Consider the following 22,619-nt stretch of genomic DNA (forward strand, 5'->3'; position numbering starts at 1 on the left):
ATTATTTTGTGTAAACTGTGACAAAACTGAGAGGACAGTATTAGAACAGAGACATCCAATTTTGTAATTGCAAAAGCGATGGGATGCAGAGATTTCCCTGCTGGACTAAACAGAAATGACTCATGACATGTTTCTTCTGATAGATATTAAGCAATGATTATCTATTTTGGTGGGGAACCTTCAGGCGTCTGCTGAAAGCTTAAGATTATTGCAGGCCATCAATCCATCTGTTTTTGAGAAGGAATCACTATTTCTCTTAGATGCGAATCTTTCTGCCAACTTTTACAAGGGTTCAGTTGACCTCTCGTTAGGGGGGATCCGCCCCTTGTGGGGATCGTCAGGTACCCGCGCCCGCCCCCCATGGCTGTATCTATCAGCTCCACATGGTCTGGCTCAACAGGTGTTCTTGGAACAAGGGAAGAAGAAACAACAACTTCAGGAGTTTTGTGCCACTCCTGTTACTCTTCTCAGGAGTGAGGTTGACAGCCTTGCACAGTTTCTGCTTGGTCTGGGCCCCTGGTTAGGTTCATTGATGCTGGTGAGTCTTTAGAATCCTTCCTTAGAGGACTCCATGGGAGACCACGTTGGGGGACCTGAGGAGTAGCAGTTTGTAAACCTGTCATTCAGGCAAGGCTCAGGACATTCTAGAGTCAACGGCTGCTGCAGTGGATGCTGGTGCTGCTGCAGCTGGAGGTGCCACTAGCATTCCTTCTGCCTTTTACACTTGGAGTGTCATCTCTACGCAGGTGTGGGTCTGGCTTGGCCCGGTGCAGACTGATGACAAGGGTCTCGGCATCAAGGCCTGGTGTGGGTGCTCAGACTGGGGCCTTCTGGTACACTGTCCTGCCCTTGGGGTACACAGAGTTCAACGAGGAACCCTGTCCGGGAATCCTTGTGGTAGATGTCATCCCGTTCTCCCTCGAACTCTGGAACTTCCTTGACACTGTTAGTCTCCTTGACCACAACCTCCATCTCCCCAAGCTGTTTCCTCCTCCATGCCAATGACTTGCGTACCCGAATCCAGCCCTCCTCCAGCCCTGCTTCTTCTTGGGCATCTCTTATAGCCACCAGCCGCAGGGACCTTCCCTGCTCCCCACCCTCCTCCAGGTGACTTCCCTCAGTGGTCGCCTCCTCCTCCCCCTCCAAAGTCAAGTACCCCAGTCCCATGGACATCCCAAATCCGGCGGTAGCTAGTTCTGAAAGTCTTGCCTGGATGTCTGGGGTGGGGGGCTGGCAGCCTGCCAGGGGTGCCAGCAGCAACCACCTCATAGGCAGATTAGATGGCAGGAAAAGTGCATCTCTGAAGCCAGTGTTCACCTCGGAGGAACCCTCCCCACTTGATAGCAATGAAGGAATTCCTACTTATCCCCAAAGCAAACATCAGCTTTAGAGGAAAGCGGGATTCTCCCCACTGCTTGCAATGTGCATTTAGCAGGTTACATGCAAAAAAAATTGTGGAATTTCATGCACCAATTGGCCCTCCACCTCTCGTATCCTGCCACTATAGGAAAAATGACTCCAGCACTATCAGTACACACTCTATAGTCGGTTTGTAGAAATACTGTATATATGCCAAAAAGGGAAAGAAAAGGAAATTACATGTAAAGCAGAGTTATGAATCACCACAGACAGGGATAGGGAATACATATCCTATAGAATGGTAGGATGCTGAAAATAAGGCTTTGTTTGCATTGTCTCTCCCCCCCTCCCTTTTCCAGGTCAAGTAGGCCTCACTTTCCGGGCAGAGATCAAAGTAAGGGACTTACTAGCCCAATGTTTTTGTTTTGATTTGGTTTTGGTTTTTTTGCTTTGTGTTGCTTTGCTTTGCTTTTTTGCTTTGCTTTGCTGAAGAACCTCTTTTAAAAAATGACCATCTCCTCAATACATGCTTTTTTAAAAACAAAAGCTTAGCAGGTCTTTTGTATTTCCTGTGACTTTCTTTCCTTCCATAAGAACCCGAGGAACTGATCCTGACAGTGACACCTTTCAATAAATGTAAACGCATTATTGGTAACGTTTCTGCCATTTTGCAAAATATATATTTCTTTTTTACAGACCCCTATCCACTCCCCACCACAAGTTTTCCCTGACTTCAGCAAAGGACACCCTCAGCCGACCAATGGAGAGCCAGACGATGACAGCTCTGATGAAAACGAAGGGACTGATGTGAGCAAGAAACGGATCAAATCCCCGTCTCGCAGAGATAGCTACAGTGACAGCAGTGGGAGTGGAGGGGAGGAGCTTGCTTCAAATGAAGCCCAGATAGCAAGTATGGGGTGGAGTCCTGCCTTGTACCAAAGCCCCAACAGATCGGCAGCTCAAGCATGTAGTCCTTATGAAACACCCTGCGACCAAGAGGAAGATCTTCGTACAATATATCGCCCTTCTCATGAATCATCTAAGAAAACAGAAACAGAAGACAGGCATGTTTGGTTGCCCTATTTTATGACTTGTTTTTCCTTTCATTGCCTTGTTAGATGTTCTTATGAGGTGTTGTGTGACTTTAAGCTGTAGTAAAGTTACGTGGGGCAGCCATATTTGAAGTGGATGTGTCTGGCTCTCCATTTATTAAGAAGGACCACCAAAAGTTGTAGATAATGTGTCCATTGCTGGGGGCATTGCAGGACTAGGATGGGTGGGTGGGGGAACATTTCCCCCTATTGCTTTAAGTATCTTTTTGTCACATCCACCTCAGCCGATTCTCTAACACTGGAAGCGAGCCATCCTAAGATTATTGTCCCAGGCCCAATGGTCCATGGGGAACTCTAGCCACACACTCCTTTCAGTGGATGGGGAAAAAAGGCCTCTCTCCTGAATATGTGTACCTGAATTAAGCCAAGGTAGGCAGTCTGAGTTGAGATGGGGGCCGGAGGTCTGTAGACCCACCTCTGGGTGCACTGATCGAACCTTCCTGTGAAACCAAATGTGATTGGAAGTCTACTTTCAGTTTCATATAATTGGTCTTGGAAAGAGAACCGACTTGCCTTGGAGCTTCTGGAAGTGATAATTCTCCTTTCTTTCTTTCTTTCTTTCTTTCTTTCTTTCTTTCTTTCTTTCTTTCTTTCTTTCTTTCTTTCTTTCTTTCTTTCTTTCTTTCTTTCTTTCTTTCTTTCTTTCTTTCTTTCTTTCTTTCTTTCTTTCTTTCTTTCTTTCTTTCTTTCGCTCTCTCTCTCTCTCTCTCTTCTTTTCTCCCCCACCACCTTGTTTTATGCCAGAAAAACATATTTGCAGGGGGGAAAGGCAAGTGTTGCACACATGAAGACAAACACCAGCAATCGACAAGATTCCCAGCAGATGCCAAAATGTTGCTCCCTCCATCAGCTCTCATTCTACCCTGGGAATCCTGCTTTGGAATCAAGAGGCAAAGTAACACGCTATCATGAGCAAATTTAGTACATTTCACCCTGCTGCAGCTGCCATCAATAAAAATCCAACTTTTTCCTTGCAACCTTGAAGCCAGCCTAATTTTTTTATTCTTTTTCCTTCCCTTTAGTATCTCTCCGTCTCCTCAACTAATGGACTTGCCACCAATACCAAGCTGTAGAACTGCCGTCCCTGCCTCAACAGAGGAGAAACACAGCTGTTCTGTTCTTGAGCTCACAGCACCACAAGGAAGCCTGACGTCACTTTTCAACCAGCTTGAAAAACATGTGGATGAATATGAACCAGTAATGATCCACTTTGTTTTTCTCTTGTAGGAGGGAAGGAGGGTGTGTGTGTGCATGTATGCGAAAAGTTGCAGAAACTCAACAAGCCCCAGAAGTCAACATCGTGGCTGTGCACCAAGTTTCTGCTGTGACTCTGAGCCAGTTTGCACACTATAAAGAACATTAGAACTCTAGGAGAAAAGTTCTGGACTGCACAACTACTCAATAACAACAACAGTAATACTAATATCGAGAAATTTCTATAAAGAGTAGCAGATCTCAGTAGTAACATAATCAGAGCTGCAAAACAGGCAGCATTAGGAACAGTGTATATGTTACGTCAGTATTTAACAGATACTTAGGTTTTTAGTTAGATTTGTATCTGTTACATAACACCAGTCAGTGTTTTGATGATTTTGATTGACTGTGCCTATTATTATTATTATTATTATTATTATTATTATTATTATTATTATTATTATTATTATTATTATTATTATTATTATTATTATTATTATTATTATTATTATTATTATTAGCCATCAAGTCAATTCTGACATATGGTGACCCTTTTTAAGGTTTTCTAGGTAGAGTACTCCGAAGTGGCTTATCATTCCCTTCTTCTGGGGTGTACCCTGGAACTGCGCAGCTTGCCCAAGGCCACACAGACTAGCTGTTCTGGGATGCCCATTGAGGAAATGAACTCCCAACTTCCAGCTCCATAGCCAGATACCTAACTCATTGAGCTATCCAGCTAGCTTCAAACTCCTGAGAAATATAGAAAGTTACCTTAGAGTGAGTCAGACTGCTGGTATCACATAGTATTAGATAAGTATATAATATTAGTTAAATTCCTTGTTCCTGTCCCAGTGAAGTCAGACCCTAAGAGATCCCTTGCTTCAAGGCTAGAGTAGAACAAATTGCTTCTCTTGAAGTCTCCGTAACTTTTGCAGATGGTTTTTGCGCAAAACTAGCATCTCAAAGAAAAGAAAAGCATGCACACAAAGCAAGCAAAGAATGACAGGCTGATTGTATGAGAAGATGAAAACGTCCCCTCTGAGGCTTCTAATCCATAAAACACCCTGCAGGAAAGCAGCAGGCACTGCCATTTTGCAAGGTTTTGTGTTACAACACTTAAGCAGAATGCTTTTTTTTAATTTATATCCCGCCTATCTAGCCACTTAAGGCCACTTTGCTTTAGTCTTGTTTAAGCGTTGTTTGCACAACTTTAACCCATGCAACAACAAATCTCCTTTTCTTGTTGAGTGTGCCACAAAATGTCTTGTAGAATAAAGAGAGGAGTTCTGTAATTCTTAGTCTTTGTGTATGAGAATATGACAGCCCTTCACATCCCTGCACAGGATTATTTACATTGACTGACAGTAGCTGCCTAGGTTTTGGACAGGAATCTTCTCCAGCACTTCTTGAAAAAGTCAGTGATTGAACATGGCTGCTTCTGTGTGCAGAACATGGGTGCCATCCCCTGAGCTATGCGCCTGCCTCCAAAGTAGACCTAAAGGAACTACTTGGAACTTTTTACCTGGAAGTAAATGGAAGACATTGGGTTACAAAGAAGGCCACCTCAAGCTCTTGGGTCTTTACGTAAACATCAGCATCGTTCATCAGACTATAGGAAGCTTCTTGTACCAATTTTCAAAGAAGCAGCCCTTTTAGCTTATTTCAGCACATTGGCCAATAAGGGGGAGGTGAGGTCAAAATAATGAAGCACTTTAAAGACTTTCAGTTTTTATTTCAGTGTGAGCTTTCATTAATCAACATCCAATTTCTCAGACCAAGCTCCCTTGGCAATAAAATGATTAGTTTTTAAAGTGCTCAATTATGTTCTCTTTTTTTACTTTTTTTATATACATATATAATACCAGTTAATCCATCAAACTCTCCTGTGTGCTTTTACTAATTCCGAACCTGCCATGTATTGAAATGTTCCTTTTCCCTGCAGGAGGTAGAGCTCCATGTTGTCCTGACAAAATCAGAAAAGGGTAGCCTTGGTTTCACCGTGACAAAAGGCAATGACAACGTGGGCTGTTACATCCATGACGTCATTCAAGATCCAGCCAAAAGTGATGGGAGATTGCGTCCTGGAGATCGTCTGATCAAGGTGAGGCGTCATTCAAATCCAGAGCCTGTAACCTGAGCAGAGTGGTAGCCCTGCCTCCACATTTGGGCAGAAGATAACCTCCTCCAGCCTGCTTGGGCCATGAGTTTTTTTAAGGACACCTGTTTTGTTTTGTTTTGTTTTCCCTGACATCGTACACCTCATACAGAAGTAAAGGTCTGAGAGGGAATCTTACTGCAGCCTTTATTTTATGTCCGTTTTACTTTGTATTATTGGATGTTATACAGTATTTATCATTTTACTTCTTGTACCATGATGACAATCACTCTCAGGGTCAAATCAGATGCTACAATTGACATATTTGCAGCAGAGATGCTCCTTCAAATGATGAAAGACATCATGTGGCATGTTTGTCTGAGCATCTTTCATTTAGCGTTCTTTGCTTTGTGATTGGTCACTGGAAGGTAAACATGAGCGTAATTTGCAAGTCTGATTGCTGAGATACATATCTCTGAAATAATCCCAGTTTGGGAGGGGAAATATGTAAATCATAGGGAATAGTCCTCTTAATATTTCATCCACTTTCTTACTGCTCTTCACCTCCACAGGTTAATGACACAGATGTCACTAACATGAGCCACACGGATGCGGTCAGTTTCCTCCGCGCAGCCCCAAAGACAGTCAGATTGGTGCTTGGACGTGTTCTGGAGTTACCCAAAATACCCATGATGCCACACCTACTGCCTGACATTAATCTAATCTGCCATCAAGAACAGCAACTGGGTAATGCAGGATTTCAGGACTGTTGCCACCAGAATAGAATCCTCATTCATTACTGTAGAAGCATTATTCTTGTACTCCAAAAGTAGTAAATGAAGAGGGCATATAAAGAGGTATTCTTTTTCCCTTCCCCCCCCCCCCAGGCATCTCCCTTGCAGGTGGTCATGACAGCCTTTATCAGGTGGTGTACATCAGTGATATCAGTCCCAAATCTGCGGCAGCCATGGAGGGGACACTCCGTCCTTTGGACATCATCCATTACATCAATGGGGTCAGCACTCAGGGGTTGACTTTGAAGGAAGCAAAGAGGACTCTGGAGATGTCCCTCCCGACAGTCATACTGAAAGGAACGAGGTATTTCCTAGGTGCAGCCACTTGCAGAGATGGCTATGTTCTGTAGCTGTCAGAGTGTTGAACTGGGACTTCTGTAACCCAAGTCCTAGTTCTCCCTGAACCATTCTGAGTAACCCTGGGCAAGTCGCCATCTGTCTCAATCTGACCTACCTCAAAGGACATTTACGAGAATTATGTGAGAAGGGAGACATGTGTCCTGTCTGAAGCTCACTGAATGGGTTGCCTGTGTCAGACATCTCTTATTGTAGAAAGGCCCCTTCCCCTCTCTCTTGGAATCCTTAAATGGAATCCCCATATCCTTTCAGAAGTGATACAGCCTGGTAATAATCCTTCACATTCTCCAGGAACTTATCTTAGTTATATTTAGGACATATTTTTAAAAAGCTTTGATCAACAGAGATCAGAAATTTTGTAGGACCTTTTCTCAGTAGATGATTTGGTGAAACATTGTACTTGCTCTCACCATATATAATGGGTGAAGTCTTGTTACACTTTGTGTAGCATAAAGTTATGCTTGTAGAATTTCACAGGAAGTTTCACCCAGCCAGTCATTATGTCTGAGTGTACATTTGACTGATCACACAAATAGCATCTGTGGAATGTCTTCCTTGATTAGACTTCTGTCTTGATGCAAGTTTACAATGAATCACCCAGTGTCATGTTGTGCAGGCATAGTTATGCAACAGGATTTCAGCCAGTAATGTCTGTTTCTGTGAGATAAAATGTGTTCTGAATCCTTTGTATAAATCTAACACAGAGTATTGTCTTATTCCAGAGATGGTCATCCAGTGTTCCCGAAGGCTAAAGATCCAGATAGCTGTACTCTGGGGTTGATCAAACATAATGGTAAGGATGCAGCTCTATATAGTTGACTCTAGTGTAGGCATCCTTCAGTCTTGAGAGACTATGGTAATGTGCTTTAAATAGAGGTCCTGGAACAGCATCTAGAGTGGCTGAGAAGGCCAATTTGAGAATGACAATCCCTTCCACACTGAAGACAAATACAATCTGCCCCCTGTCCAGCTCCCTGATTTTGCTGGTTTCAGGACTGCTGCTTTGGCTTGGCCTGCTGAACAAGGGTCTCTTCAAATTGGGAGAGGCCATGCTGTACCACCTGCCTCCAGGCTGAGCGCTCAGATATCAAGGTTTCCCATCTGTTGAGGTCCATTCCTAAGGCCTTCAGATCCCACTTACAGATATCTTTGTATCGCAGCTATGGTCTCCCTCTGGGGTGCTTTCCCTGCACTAATTTTCCATATAGGAGATCTTTTGGAATCTGACTATCAGCCATTCTCACTACATGCCCAAGCCAACGTAGATGTCATTGTTTCAGTAATGTATTCATGCTGAAAATTCCAGCCCGTTCTAGGACTACTCTGTTTGGAATTTTGTCCTGCCAGGTGATACCAAAAATGCATCAGAGACAATGCATATGGAACATGTTCAACTTCCTCTCCTGCCATGCACAAAGGTCCAGGACTCACTGCAGTACAGGAGTGTACTCAGGACACAGGCTCTATAGACCTGGATCTTTTATGCCATCAGCTTCTTATTAAGCCATACTCTCTTTGTGAGTCTAGAGCAGTGGTCCCCAACCTTGGGCCTCCAGATGTTCTTGGACTTCAACTCCCAGAAATCCTGGCCAGCAGAGGTGGTGGTGAAGGCTTCTGGGAGTTGTAGTTCAACAACATCTGGAGGCCCAATGTTGAGGACCACTGGTCTAGAGAACATGTTAGCTGCTTTTGCCAATGTGTTTATCCAGCTCGACATCTAGAGAGTGTGTGTCAGAGATTGTTGAGCCAAGGTACACGAAATCATGAACAACCTCCAGTTTTTGTATAGAGATAGTAATAGAAGCAGGTGAATCCACGCCCTGGCTCATGACTTGTGTTTTCTTCAGACTGATTGTTAATTCAAAGTCTTGGCAGGCCTTGCTAAAACGATTCATGAGTTGTTGGAGGTCTTCAACAGAATGGACGACAACAGCTGCATCATCAGCGAAGAGGAAGTCCCGCATGCATTTCAGCTGGACTTTGGTCTTCGCTCTCAATCTAGAGAGATTAAAGAGCTTTCCATCTGATCTAGTCTGGAGATAGACACCTTCGGTTGCAGTTCCAAAAGTGTGCTTCAGCATGACAGCAAAAAAGATCCCAAACAATTGGCGTGAGGACACAGCCCTGTTTCACTCTGCTTCACATGTCAAAGGGATCAGATGTTGAGCCTTAAAAAACTACAGTGGCCTTCATTTCCTCATGAAAGGACCTGATGATGTTAAGGAGTATCCTTAAGGTGACTCCTTGGCTTTAGTAAGAACAGAAAAAGATCCATGCTGTATCAGACTGCAAGTCTCTCTTCTCCACCAGTCTGTTCACACATTGGGGAACCAGTTGACTTTGGGAATGCATTCTAAGCAGGGTGTGAGTGTATCAGCACCTTGATTTTGCTTTTCAGCCATTGATGCATAGAGGCATACTGTCTGTGGCGCTAGGGAAGATAGATAGCTATATTGACTAATGGCCATTAATAGCTCTAACATTCATTAATTTATATAATCCCAAAGCCTTCAAGTTGGCAATCTTCACTATATCTTGTAACAGTTTTAAACTATGTGCTGTATAATAGCTAACTGTATGGGCTCAGACACAAGAAACAATGACTTAACATTTTCTAATGTTATGGATAGTTTCTCACAGTGTTATCCAGCTGAATTTAATTTGCACTTACTTGCTAATGGGCAGATGTCAATAAACCTTGGATCAAGGAAGGGGGCCTGTAATGTCCTAAAGATTGGAAAGGAGGAAAGGAATTCATCTTTTCATCACAGCTCAGTTGTGTTAGGAAACATAAAGGCGCAGAAGGAGTTTTACTGACAAATAACCTGACCTCTCTGGTTTTTAGGCCATTTTCATGGAGAACTGTATGGCAAAACAGAAATAGGGCAGGATGCTTGCATGGCCAAGGTAAGAACCTGGGAACAGTCAGATTATACCCATACTTGTGGCTGCAGCGGGGAATAGTTATGGAACATACTGTAATGTGTCTGTTTAAATGGGAACAATTTGGCATGTGATAGATAGTGTAGGAGACTTTAGTTTGTCAACATCTGGGACGTGGGACTCACCAAGAGCTTCAGCCTAGCAACCTGGGACCATCCTAAAGAACTTGTATTTGGTGAATAGAGACATGGAATAAAGTGGTGGAACCTATATACAGTGGTGCCCCGCTAGACAGTTACCTCACAAAATGGTTAATTTGCTAGACGATGAGTTTTTGTGATTGCAATAGCACTACGTGAAACGGGGTTTCCTATGGGCGACTTTCGCTGGACGATGTTTCAGACCGTGCTTCGCAAGCCTTTTTTTCGGGATCGATTTTCGCAAGACGATGATTTTGACAGCTGATCTGCGCTTCGCAAAACAGTTTCTCTCTGGGCGATTTTTGCAAAACAACGACGATTTTTCCCCATTGGAACGCATTAAACGGATTTCAGTGCATTCCAATGGGGAACCGCATTTCGCAATATGATGTTTTCACAAGACAGCAATTTTCGCTGAACGAATTAACATTGTCTTGCAGGGCACCACTGTATTGTCTAGGCCAGTAGGATGAGATTGGCTATTGCACTAGCTCTGTGCTCTCATCGTTCAAGTCACGAGGCAGGAGGAGAGAGGGATGAACACCCTTACTTGGGCCATGGACTTCTAGTGGATGGTAGAACTTTCACGACCCACATTGATTCATTCTTCCTACTGAAGACCCAGTGACAAAGCATACCCATAGTGACCCACAACCTGATGGATGTAAGCCCAGCCTAGGCTTTGGTTGTGAGAAGAATAAATGTACATATTTTTGTTTTTGTTAGGTGAATGGTGAAACAAACAACAACCATCAGTTAAAAGGACCAGCACAGATCACTGTATCTAAGGAGATGTCTCCAAGTAATTCTAATAGCCAAACTTCCGATTTTTCCAGCTATAATAATAACTTGGGTAAGAATAACAGTCTTACTACAGCTTTTAGAAGAGTGATGGAACAAAAATAATGTGAGGAACAGACAGTTTGGGGGGGTTCCTTGTTGTTTTTTGCTTGTGTAATGCCTTCGTATTCTGCATTGTATTGGCTGTCTTACAGTACTGATCAATATGGTTACCTTGTAATTACTCTGGTTGTTGGTTCACTTCACTTTATATGATGCTTTGAAACAAGATGGGAAATGTGTGACCTCAGTTGCTGCTGAATTCCAGTTTCTATCAGCCCTAACCCGCCTAGCTAGTGATAAGGTATGATGGGAATCGTTGTTCATCATCACCATCAAGAATTGTTCCTGTAATCCCTGTAACTTTTACAGGACGTCAGTTATGAAATTTCTGTAGAAAACGGTCAAATGTTTTAACTTTCAAGAGATTTCTGAATTTACGATAATTTGCGTCTAAGTGTTACGCCTTGTGCAGAAGAATTTTGGCTATTTAATACATTTGCTCAATTGTACTAAATTTAGTACATTTACTGTTACCTGTGATTATTTTATTTAAAGCAGAGATACAAGATGAAGATTCTTATGACGAGGATGATCACAATGAAGTCATTCGGTATCTTCTGGATGTGGTAGATGAAGAAGCTCAGAATTTATTAAACCGTAGTAATGCTGTATCTGGGACCCACCTGCCAGGTACAGTTAAGTAAATTATCAGAAAATCTTACACGAAGGCAAAAAAAAAAAGCATACAGCTGTAACGGAGACCATTTCAGAATTGATGTCATTTTGCAAGATAAATTTTTTGTTTGTTTAGTATGTTATGTATGGTGCATGGTGCTAATTTGGTTTGCATATCCATTAACTTCAAGGACTAACTTTCTCTCTAAGAGGTACATTGTTTGAAGTGAAAGTGATATGTTCACAAATTTCTTCATCTATATCAGTTGTGAACCTCTTTATGCTATTATGTCAGCTTGTAAAGCTTCAGGCTCCAAACTGGAGGCTCTGTTTAAGAATAGATGGGGAACCAAGCACTGGCAAGGGAGCGTGTTTGAAGTGCTGTGTGAATTTTGCAAAATTGTATACAACTATCCATGAAAAAAAAGCCTCTGTGGCCAAGGATTTCTTCCTGCTCCCTTCCCTTCTGTATTTTTAACTGGACACTTAAGTCTCATGTGCTTCAATAGCATTTTGTAGTGAATGCCCCCCTTGCCCCACTGGATTGAAAAGAAAACTGTGGATTTAATAAGCCATTACATGAATAGAAATACCAAACAGGATATTGGCTGCTGGTTTTAGTGGGACTAGACCAGAGGTCTCTGAACATTTCACTGTGAGGGCCACATAATATATTTTCCACCTTTTTGAGGGCCAAAGGAACACACACACACGCTTACGCACGCCCACCCACACAGGCCTGCGCACCTGAGCCTGTGACTTTCGCCAGGCCAGATGTGACCCATGGGCCGTAGTTTGGAGACCTCTGGACTAGACCAGATTCAGCCCTCTGAAATAAATAAATACCTATATATTTGAGATCCTCAAGGTTATCCTTGAGATAGGAAGCATCCCCTGTCCCAGTGATCAGGTTTCCAGGGTCACCCTGAGGGATTATGTGACTCAGAGCAAGTGCAACATTGAAGGCTGCACTGGTGCCCCATACAAGCACCCACATATGTGTGTACAAATTTTGTCTTTCTTACTTTCACTTACTACAAATGACCTGAAACAAGAAACTGAAGAAAAACATACTTTAAAGCTAATCAGAGGAAGAACATCTTTGTCACTACAGCTCAAACATACCCACACACTTTGTGAAAGGGGCTACAGACATTGGCTTTTTGCCACCCTAACCCTCTGAATGGTCACCACAGTCAGTGCATTCAAAAATACCACTGCCGAGCTCAGCGTATTGGTCCCCCAAGACCTTCTGATAAATGTGCATGCTATTGTCGCCTATTGACATAAGTTGGCAGTGTGTAAATTAAAACCTATGAGTAACTCTTTTGATATTAATGTTTCCTTGCATTGCATTTTCCCCTCCTATAAAAGCAAATGGGAAACTTACTGAAGAGAAATCAGAAGACACAGATTGTGATGGATCGTCATTGCCTGAAGATTTTCCAGAGGTAAAACGCATGTAGTGACTGATGATCATAGCATTGCTATCATTTCTAAAGAGATCACTATGAAATTTCTTACATTTTCTGGTTCTTCCCTGTACTCTCCTTTTTCCTGAAAGGTTCTCACCCTACTGCTATCCTATTCATTTAAGAGCAAAATAATGATCTACCCATCTGCAGCCAAGTTGTCCTTCCCCCATCCCAACCAACCTTCCGCTTTCCGATGGGACAGTCTTTTCAGGTCTATCCCACAAAGGTAAAAAAAATGCACTAGGATAGATTTTAATTGATGGCCCTGAACAAGGCCTGTAGGCATCCTTCAGTCTCGAGAGACTATGGTAACATGCTCTGAATAGAGGTCTTGGAACAGCATCTAGTGTGGCTGAGAAGGCCAATTCGAGAGTGACAATCCTTTCCACACTGAAGAAAAATATTAGCTGCCTTCCAGTGCTGCTTTGTTTGAGACATGCTTGTTCTTCTAAAAGCAATCAGTTCTTGAAAGGCAGGAATATCTGTTCTTAGACAAAAGTCCTACCATCGCCACCTCCCTATTCAAATGGTATTGTTATGTTTTATAATTGATTGCAGACTCTTTTAATCCTTTCTCCCCTGTAGCCACCCCAGATAAACGGCTGTGAAGATCACTCTGATGATAAAAGGATTTCTGAAAGGTAAGGTCATTTCCCGGAGATGTATAAAAGAACTGGTAATCCTGAGTTTAATACTCAGTGGCTACACAGTGACCTTTGGCTAGAAACTAAAATCCTAGAGGCACTTTCCCCCCTAAGATTGAGGGACAGTTTCACTAGTGAGCTCAAATAAGGAGCTAAGCAGAAAGAGATCAGTAAAAACTGGAAATGGAATGTTATAACCTGTTGGGGCAAAGGTCCTTTTAGAAGGAGTTCTGAAACAGTTGAAACCAGAGGTGGAGAAAAAGAAGTCCCCAACATCCCTGGTGGCCCCCAGTACCTTCCCAAAATATAATTTCTTTTTAAAAAAAAAAAAGGTCAAAAACCCACTTGTGTCATTGTGGGAGGCAATTTTGCCATCTTTTGGGGATCCCAGTACCCTTATCTTAACACTTTTTTTGTAGATTTAAAAAATTGATCACTAGAAGGCGTGAGTGGGCTTTCTCAGTTAAAGAAGGTGTTTTAAAGAAAAAAAATCTCGATAGGAAACTCAAGATGGAAATGGGTGAAGCTCTTCCAAATCCAGGAGTGGACAGATGTGGCCACCTCTACTCTGGGCAATGGTGAACTTGGTTGGGGAGGTCCGACTCTAGAGGAGCAAACTGAAGCACATGTTCCCACTGTGTGCTCAGACTACCAACCACCTCTAATCCAAGAGTTCTAACATGTGAGACATTGTGATGATTCACCTTGACTGCCAAAGTACCCAAGGCCAGCCCCCCCAATTTCAACCATTTTTACTCCCTTCACAAGATTAAGCCAATTTCATTATATGAAAATACCATTATAAACCAGTCTCCTGTAGCTTATTTCAGCAATCTTTGCCTCTGGTGATCCACTCAGTTCTATGGTGGAAGCTTTGTTCCCTTAGATGTTCAGTTATTTACCTAATGACTGCCATCAAAAATTTAATATTTAAGGTATGTGTGTTTTTTTTAACATCAGTGACCATAGCCTGTAACAGACTGGCCTCTGTATGTGGAGTTATTTTATGCTTGGGATTTAACAGGCACTTCTTTTCAGATTTTTAGAAATGAAATAGTAGGATATTTTGGCTTTTCTTATAGAACCAGCAAGTAACATGATGAGTTTATACTTTTATTTCATGTGTCTTCTTGTGGAGATGAACCTTCAGTTGCAGATTGTTCTTTGTTTTGACACAGAATGTCAAATAAGATGACCATCAAAATGTAAACAAGAATTAGCTACATAATGAAAATGATATTGAGAATTAGCTTCTTTAAATAAAATGTTTTGATTAAGAAGGTTTTGTCTTAGAGTGCATCATTTCATATGTTTTTCTTTCAGTATTTATTTTTTTGTCTTTACCGAAGATGGGGGTCACTTTTTTTGTCTTTTAAGGAGGTGTTTGTCTTTTTAAGATTGCCTCATCAATTTTCAATGGATCACGGAGATGACGACGAAATTACGTGGGGAAGTGACGAATTGCCAATTGAATCAATAAACCATCAGCAGCCTTTTAAAGGTGAGCAATTATTGGAATCTCCTTTCTGTAGATAAGAAACAAATCCAGACATATGGTTATACTTTAGTGACCACCTCAGCCGACTCTTGGTGTAGCTGTGCAGATAGGATCAACCTTGATTGCTAGTGAAAGGGGTCATTGGGGAACCCTCAGAGGCAGAGGGTGAGTTTAGCTTCCACTCCCATTGTTTCCTTGAGGGCACACTTTTTATTTTTATTTTTTTTATTATTATTATTATTTTTTTTTTTGCTTTTAAGCTACGGATTAAACTGCTGAAGCTATGCTTAAACCTCTGTGCTGCAAGGTCAGAAGACCTGCAGTCGTAAGGTTGAATCCATGCGACAGAGTGAGCCCCCGTCGCTTGTCCCAGCTCCCGGCAACCTAGCGGTTGGAAAGCGTGCAAAAATGCGAGTAGATAAATAGGTACAACCTCAGCGGGAAGGTAAAAGGCGTTCCGTGTCTCGTCACGCTGGCCACGTGACCACGGAGGATTGTCTGCGGACAAACGCTAGCTCTATGGGTTGGAAACAGAGATGGACACCGCGACATAGAGTCGGATACTACTGGATGAAAAATTTTCAAGGGGAACCTTTACCTAAACTGAGTCAGGCATCTAGTCCAATGTTGTCTACTCTGAGTGGCAGACACTCTCTCAGGGACTCAGGCAGAGCAGTCCTTTCCACCTGAGTCTTCTTACTAGAGGTATCAGTGGCTGAATGTGTAATCATAGATTAAGCACTTCCAAGGCTACTGAGTCCAACTTCCCTGCTCAAGGCAGGAATCCAGAGCAAAGCAGATCTGACAGATAGTTGTCCAATTTTCTCTTGAATGCCTCCAGCGCCGGAGCACTCACCACCTCCTGAGGTAATTGGATTTGTTGTCTTACTACTCTAACAGTTAACCATTTTTTCCTGCTATTCAGCCAAAATTTGGGTTCCTTAACTTGATTCTATGATCAACTAACACTTCTCCTGGATTTCAGTGGAATTTGATCATAGTCAGTTTTTGTAGGGTGTGACTCAAGAATTTCTTAGCAGTCTCTAGGCACCAGTTTTCAAAACTGCAGTTTGTTATCTCACCTAACTTCTCTACCATCTGGCGTTAAAAGATAAGACACATGTGAACACTTTGGCTCAAACCAAAGGCCTACCACATTTCAAAATGAGAGCCACAAATGACCTCCTTTCCTCACATACCTAAGATCATATATAGCCAGTGGGGTACACTTTGCACACCTTTGGCCTGTCTAGTCTCATGCCCTGTTCCCACCAGATGAATCTCTGCAGTCCAGAAACAGGATATGAGTGCAACAGCACTCCTCTGCTCATGCCCCCACCCCAGGAACTGGTTTTCTGAGTCATATGGCTTCTCATCCTGAAGATAATTTATAGCCATCATGGCTGGTGGACATTGACAGCTTTAGTCTCCCTGAATTTATCTGACGTCTTTAGAAGCCCTTCAGGTTGGTGACTGTCATTAGGTTTTATGACAGCGCATTTCATAGTTCAACAATGTGATGTGTCAAGAAGTACTTCCCTTTTTATCTGTCCTGAATCTTCACTATTTGGTTTAAATCGGTGCTTCCTAACCTTGGGTAACCCAGGATGTTCTTCGACTGCAATTCTCAGGCGCCTTCGCTACCAACTGTGCTGGCTGGAGTATCCGGGAATTACCCAAGTTGGGAATCACCGGCTTAATGAATGACTCTGAGTTCTAGTACTAGGAGAAAAGGAGGGAAATGGTTGAACTGTGTTCCTTGTGCATGGAAAATAGTGACACAGATTGGTTGTTCTATTTGTTTTCATTCAGTGAAAACATACTAATGCTGATTCATTCAGTTTGAATCGGCATTAGTACAAAACTGGGGGAAACAAGGTATTGTTGTTAGCAAATGATAAAGCATGAAGGATAGAGTGATAATGAGAGGAGAAACAGCTTACTAGGCATTTTATTTATGGGGAGCCTTTACAAAAGCTGTAATCCTAATATGTTTCCATCAGGCACTGACAATTTGGAACACAGTGCAAGCTACCATGTAGGTATCCACTATTATATTTCATGGGCTAGGCCCCTGCAAAGTAGGCTGCCCTCTTATGTGGCATTTTATAGAGATCAATAAATCCATCTCTTTTCTGTGCCAGATTGCCCGTTAGTCGCAAGTGAAGAATTTGCTGCGTTTCCGGTCGTCCAAGTGCTTCCTTCAGGCAGATACACCGGGTCTAAACTGAAGGCGACTATACGGATGCTTCGGGGCCTATTGGAGCAAGGAATTCCTTCTAAAGAAATTGAGGTGAGCGAATGAATCTTCTTGTTGGTGGCGCTCAGACTCAGCCGGTACTAGGAAGAAGCGTGGGGTTTGCATCTCCAGTGCTGAGGAGACTGGAAACACAGATTTCCCTTCGCTTTGGTACTCAGTGGACCTGCAAAGAGCTGGTGAGCTGAACGCTGCCTCCATTACCCTTTCTTCCAGGCTTCGAGTTGGCGTTCTGCTTGGCAATAGGGTCGTTCCCCCCCCCCCAATTTCTTTATATGTCTATTTGATGTTTTGCTTATTTGTTCTTAATTTTATTTAAATACTGTTTCAAGATGATGGGCATGTAACTTTGTGATTGGAGCCAAGTTCATTCAGTCAGTGCTGAGCACCACCTTCTTCAGCAGGCAACTGGAAGATTTGCTTAATTTGTTTCATTCATTATCATGTCATTGTTTTTATGGATAGTGAAAATATTTAATTGATTACTATAGTCATTGCACCAACTTTTGTTTTATCTTACTTCATCTACATACGTAGCTCAGAATAGCACCCATATGTACGTTTTGGCAAATTTATCTTTATTTAGGCACATTTAATTTATTTAGTTCATATTGCTTCAAAGACCAATTACCCACTAAAAATTCTTTGATCGGCTGATAAAATCTAGTAACAATTTGTTGACAAATGCAGTCATTTTGATGGTGGATACTCTTGGGTCTGAAGCCAGTTTGGAGTCCCATCAGGAGAAACAGCTTGAAATCAGTGGGATTTATATAAGTGTTGCCCCTGCAATTCAGAAATTAATCCAGTGTGCCTACTCTGGTTTAGCAATAGGATTTAGGGCTTAGTGGGTGGGTAGATACTTTCCTCAGCCTATTCATTTCCAAATATGTTACAATTAGGTGGTTTGTTATTCATACTATTAACTAACTACCTTCTCCCCTTTAAAAAAATGTCCTTCTGTTTATTTCAGAATCTTCATGACTTAAAGCCTTTGGATCAGTGTTTGGTGGGTCAAACAAAAGAAAACCGGAAGAAGAATAGATATAAAAATATACTGCCCTGTAAGTCAAGAGAAGTCTTGATTTCCATAAAGTCTGTTATAATTTAATGTATCTGGTCTGAAGAAGTGGACTTGTCCAAGAAAGCTTGCATTAAAATATAGCAGTTAGTGTTTAAGGTGCCACAATATTTTGGTCTTTATTTTTTCATTTGTCTTTGCCTGACTTGCTAGCATAGACCAACATGGCCACCTCTTCTAAAACTCCTTTCCGCAGTTTGTCATTGTGTTCAGAGCTATGTTGAGGGAGAAATGAAATTATGTAATTGAATATAGGTAAAAGGTTCCCCTTGACAATTTGTCCAGTCGTGTCCAACTCTAGGCAGCGGTGCTCATCTCCGTTTCCAAGCCATAGAGCTAGCGTTTGTCCACAGACAGTCCTCTGTGGTCATGTGGCCAGCGCGGCTAGACACGGAACGCCGTTTACCTTCCCACTGAGGTGGTACCTATTGATCTACTCGCATTTTTACATGCTTTCAAACCGCTAGGTTGGCAGGAGCTGGGACAAGCGACAGGGGCTCACTCCGTCACGTGGATTCGATCTTACGACTGCAGGTCTTCTGACCTTGCAGCACAGAGGCTTCAGCTGTTTAACCTGCAGTGCCACCACGTCCCTTTCGTAATTGAATATAGTTATCTTTAATCTTGTGACAGAAAATGTTAACATGGCTCCCTTTCCCATGAATTGGGCTGTGCCTAATCCCGTGACTAAACCTAAGAATAATGAATTTAAATAATTGCATATTTTTCACATTTCAATAGCCCTTTGGGTCGTTTGCTGCTTTGATCTATAAGCTGCCCAGGCTTAGCTTCTTTTATGTTTGAAAGCTCCATGCACATGGATGTCATTGTAATGACAAAGTTGAGGAACCCAGTGGAGTGGTTAGAACATTGGACTAGACTTCAAGAGACCTGGAATCACATCCTTACGTAGCCACAAAACTCCCTGAGCTGGTCATATGTTTTACATAATTATTCTGGGGATAAACTGAGCTGGAAGAGAAGTGACTACATTGCCCTGTGGTTGCTGAAAGAGGGGCAGGCTATAATTGTAACAAATAATGAAACTAACAACGGCAATAAGGATGACAAACTGCCTGGTTCTTCTTACAGATGACACCACAAGGGTGCCTCTGGGGACCGAAGGTGGTTACATCAATGCCAGCTTTATCCGGATGCCAGTGGGGAGTAAGGAATACGTTTATATTGCATGTCAAGGGCCCCTCCCAACTACTGTGGCAGACTTCTGGCAAATGGCTTGGGAACAAAACTGCACTGTCATAGCCATGATGACCCAGGAAGTAGAAGGAGAAAAGGTCAAATGTCAGCGGTACTGGCCCGATGCTCTTGGCAAAACCACAATGGTCACGGAGAGACTCCGGTTGTCTCTTGAGAGGCTGCAGCAGCTCAAAGGGTTTGTCATCAGAATCCTGGAGCTGGAAGATATTCAGGTAAGCAAAAAAAAAAAAGCATCCCACTTAAACACTTCGTAGCTGGCTGGATAGCTCAGTGGCTCAGGTAGCGCCAGAGGCTGGGAGTTCATTCCCCATTGTCTATCCCAGAAAGTACCGCCTGTGTAGCCGTGGGCAAGCTGCAAGGTCTGGAATGCCCCCAGAAGGAGGGATTAGTAAATCACTTCTGTGTATCCTTTACCTAGAAACACCTGAAAAGGGTTGCCATAAGTCAGAAGTGACTTGATGGCACACAGTTATTACTACAGTGGTGCCTCACTTAACGACGTTAATTCGTTCCAGCGAAATCACTGTGGAGCGAAAACGTCATAAAGCGAAAATAAAAAATCCATTGAAACGCATTAAAACCCGGTTAATGCGTTCCAATGGGCAAAAAACTCACCGTCCAGCGAAGATCCTCCATACAGCGGCCATGTTCAGTGCCTGTATAGCGAGGAATCGTCCCTAAGCACAGCGGGGAGCCATTTTGAGCACCTGATGGCCATTTCAAAAACCCGACGATCAGCTGTTTAGATCGTTGTAATGCGAAGAATCGGTTCCCGAAGCAGGGAACCGATCTTCGCAAAGCGGAAAAAAACCATTTAAAACATTGCCGTAAAGCGGATTCGTCGTAATGTGGGGCAGTTGTTAAGCGGGGCACGATTATATTATTAACGCTTTGTGAGAGAGCATGGTTGAGAGAAGAGAATGCAAAAAAGTGGTTCTGTAATCATGGGTTTTGCATAGACCGGAGGGTGTGGATGGGTGTATTGTATTGGATGGCTTGATGGTCCTCTGCCCCTCTGGATGGTGGTGTGATATCAGAGTAGTTTTTGTAGTAGACCTTTCGGTACAGGCACCAAATGTTCTGCCTTAGCTCTCACCGTTGGCTCTTTGCTTTGGCATTTGTGTTATGTTGTATGGGACCATGGGCGGAAGGGGGCTGCTCTAGACATTTAGACCACTGTCCAGCTCAGCAGAGAGGACTTGGCATCTATGAAACATCCAGACTCAGGACAGCCACAATCAGATCTTAGAAAAGTTACTTTTGGGGACCGTAGCTCTCAGAGTACTCCCAACCAACACAGCTCTTGGCTGGGCTAGGTAACATGAGAGGAGTTGTTCCAAAAAAAGTAACTTTTCCAAGCTCTGCACAAAATCTTCCTAGTTAGGGCATCTCTCCCCCCCCCCACACACACACACACTTTCCCCCTCTCTGAGAAATAAAGTTAACACCATTCAGATGTGAAAAAGAAACGGAGAAAACTGAGGGTCAGGATAACTGTGGACCGGATTTTAAAACTGCTTATGGGGCTGCCTGGAGCCCATGCCGGATTTGGTTAGAGAGCTGGAACCCTTCTCAAGAGCTTTAATTCTAACTTCTTTATTTATTTGAAATCTAGACAGGTGAACTCCGGCATATTTCTCACCTAAACTTTACTGCCTGGCCTGACCACGACACACCCTCCCAGCCAGATGATTTGCTCACTTTTATATCCTACATGAGGCACATCCACAAATCAGGACCGATCATTACTCATTGCAGTGCAGGCATTGGACGATCAGGGACACTCATTTGCATAGATGTGGTTTTGGGACTGATCCACCAAGATCTTGAGGTGAGTGAACCTTATGTATTCTCAGTACAGTTGTTTGAGCTGCCTTGCAAGTGTGCTTATGTATTTTTATGAAAGGACCCAGTGTGGTGCAGTGGATAGAGTGATGGAGACCAGGGTTCAAAACTCTGCTTGTCCATGCAAACTCACTGGGGAAGTGGAAATGATGAAATCACTGCTTAAATGTCTCCCTTGCCTTGAAAGCCCTATTAGAGTCGCTATAAGTCAGTTTGGACTTGACCGCACACTAAATGAAAGGAGTTGCAGAAATGATTAACTATCATACTGTGTTGTTTTTTTTAAAAAAAACTTTTAAAATTCCTATCCCACTAGCAGTAGACTAATTGAAAATCATACTGCAATTCAGAAATGTGTGGCGATTACACAGGCGCTTTGAAGAATCCACTTGTCAAAATGTACCGGGTTGCGCAGTGCCTCCTGCCACTGTTCGTGACTTTTACCTGGCCGTGATTGATTTCTCTGCAGCCAGAATGAGGTGTTTGGTAGAGGATCGATATTCTAGGAACTTCGATCTCTGTTGCTAGCTATAGTCACAGTGGTATGGGCTGCTATAGAGAACTGGCTGGAGTGGAGTGGGAAACTTAATTATTCTCCCACCTGTAGATGTTCACCTGCAATGCCTTCCCAAGAGCTGCTTGTCCCTTCTAGGAAGGGCTCCAGTTATGTACTTTCTTTGTGGCAGGAAGAAATGACTGGGGAGGGGGCCTTCATGGAAAAGAAACAGGTGGGGAAAAGGGTCAAGGATCTCCCTGGCTGCAAATCACTGTCCTCCCCTGCTAGATTACAGCTGTTTTATGGAGATCCTAAGCCAGCTGCTGGTGATTTCATTAGACTTGGGCTTTGTGATTCGTAACACCCTATTTGCTGTTTTGCAGTTTGACATCTCGGACGTGGTTCGCACAATGCGGCTGCAGAGGCACGGCATGGTGCAAACTGAGGTACGTGCATTCATGGCATGCGGCCAATGTTTCTGCTTCTGGACTGTAGAGACTAGAGATGGGCATGAACTCTTGAACCAGCAGTTTGTACTGGTTCGTTTCTCAGCCAAACAGGTGTTCAGTGCTTCCTCGCCCGGCCTCTTCTGG

The 22,619-nt window shown here is 43.0% G+C and overlaps 1 protein-coding gene across 6 annotated transcripts in view; it reads left to right on the top strand.

Moving 5' to 3' along the window:
- The window catches only part of PTPN13 (protein tyrosine phosphatase non-receptor type 13), a 149,483-nt gene that overhangs the window by 124,070 nt on the left and 2,794 nt on the right, over window positions 1–22,619 (top strand). For 5 of the 6 annotated variants that reach the window (XM_020805378.3, XM_020805377.3, XM_020805376.3 and 2 more), the window contains 17 exons: window positions 2,056–2,423; window positions 3,494–3,668; window positions 5,608–5,766; window positions 6,333–6,507; window positions 6,648–6,858; window positions 7,634–7,704; window positions 9,757–9,818; window positions 10,721–10,847; window positions 11,393–11,527; window positions 12,887–12,963; window positions 13,573–13,628; window positions 15,029–15,132; window positions 17,274–17,422; window positions 18,360–18,450; window positions 19,560–19,897; window positions 21,301–21,516; window positions 22,410–22,472. In XM_020805378.3, coding sequence (XP_020661037.3) covers window positions 2,056–2,423; window positions 3,494–3,668; window positions 5,608–5,766; window positions 6,333–6,507; window positions 6,648–6,858; window positions 7,634–7,704; window positions 9,757–9,818; window positions 10,721–10,847; window positions 11,393–11,527; window positions 12,887–12,963; window positions 13,573–13,628; window positions 15,029–15,132; window positions 17,274–17,422; window positions 18,360–18,450; window positions 19,560–19,897; window positions 21,301–21,516; window positions 22,410–22,472 — 2,577 coding nt within the window. The remainder of the gene's footprint in view (window positions 1–2,055; window positions 2,424–3,493; window positions 3,669–5,607; window positions 5,767–6,332; window positions 6,508–6,647; window positions 6,859–7,633; window positions 7,705–9,756; window positions 9,819–10,720; window positions 10,848–11,392; window positions 11,528–12,886; window positions 12,964–13,572; window positions 13,629–15,028; window positions 15,133–17,273; window positions 17,423–18,359; window positions 18,451–19,559; window positions 19,898–21,300; window positions 21,517–22,409; window positions 22,473–22,619) is intronic. The other variant, XM_020805375.3, reaches the window with a different exon arrangement.

Source organism: Pogona vitticeps, chromosome 5 (assembly GCF_051106095.1).
Source record: "Pogona vitticeps strain Pit_001003342236 chromosome 5, PviZW2.1, whole genome shotgun sequence".
In the NCBI taxonomy this organism is placed as follows: Eukaryota; Metazoa; Chordata; class Lepidosauria; order Squamata; family Agamidae; genus Pogona; species Pogona vitticeps.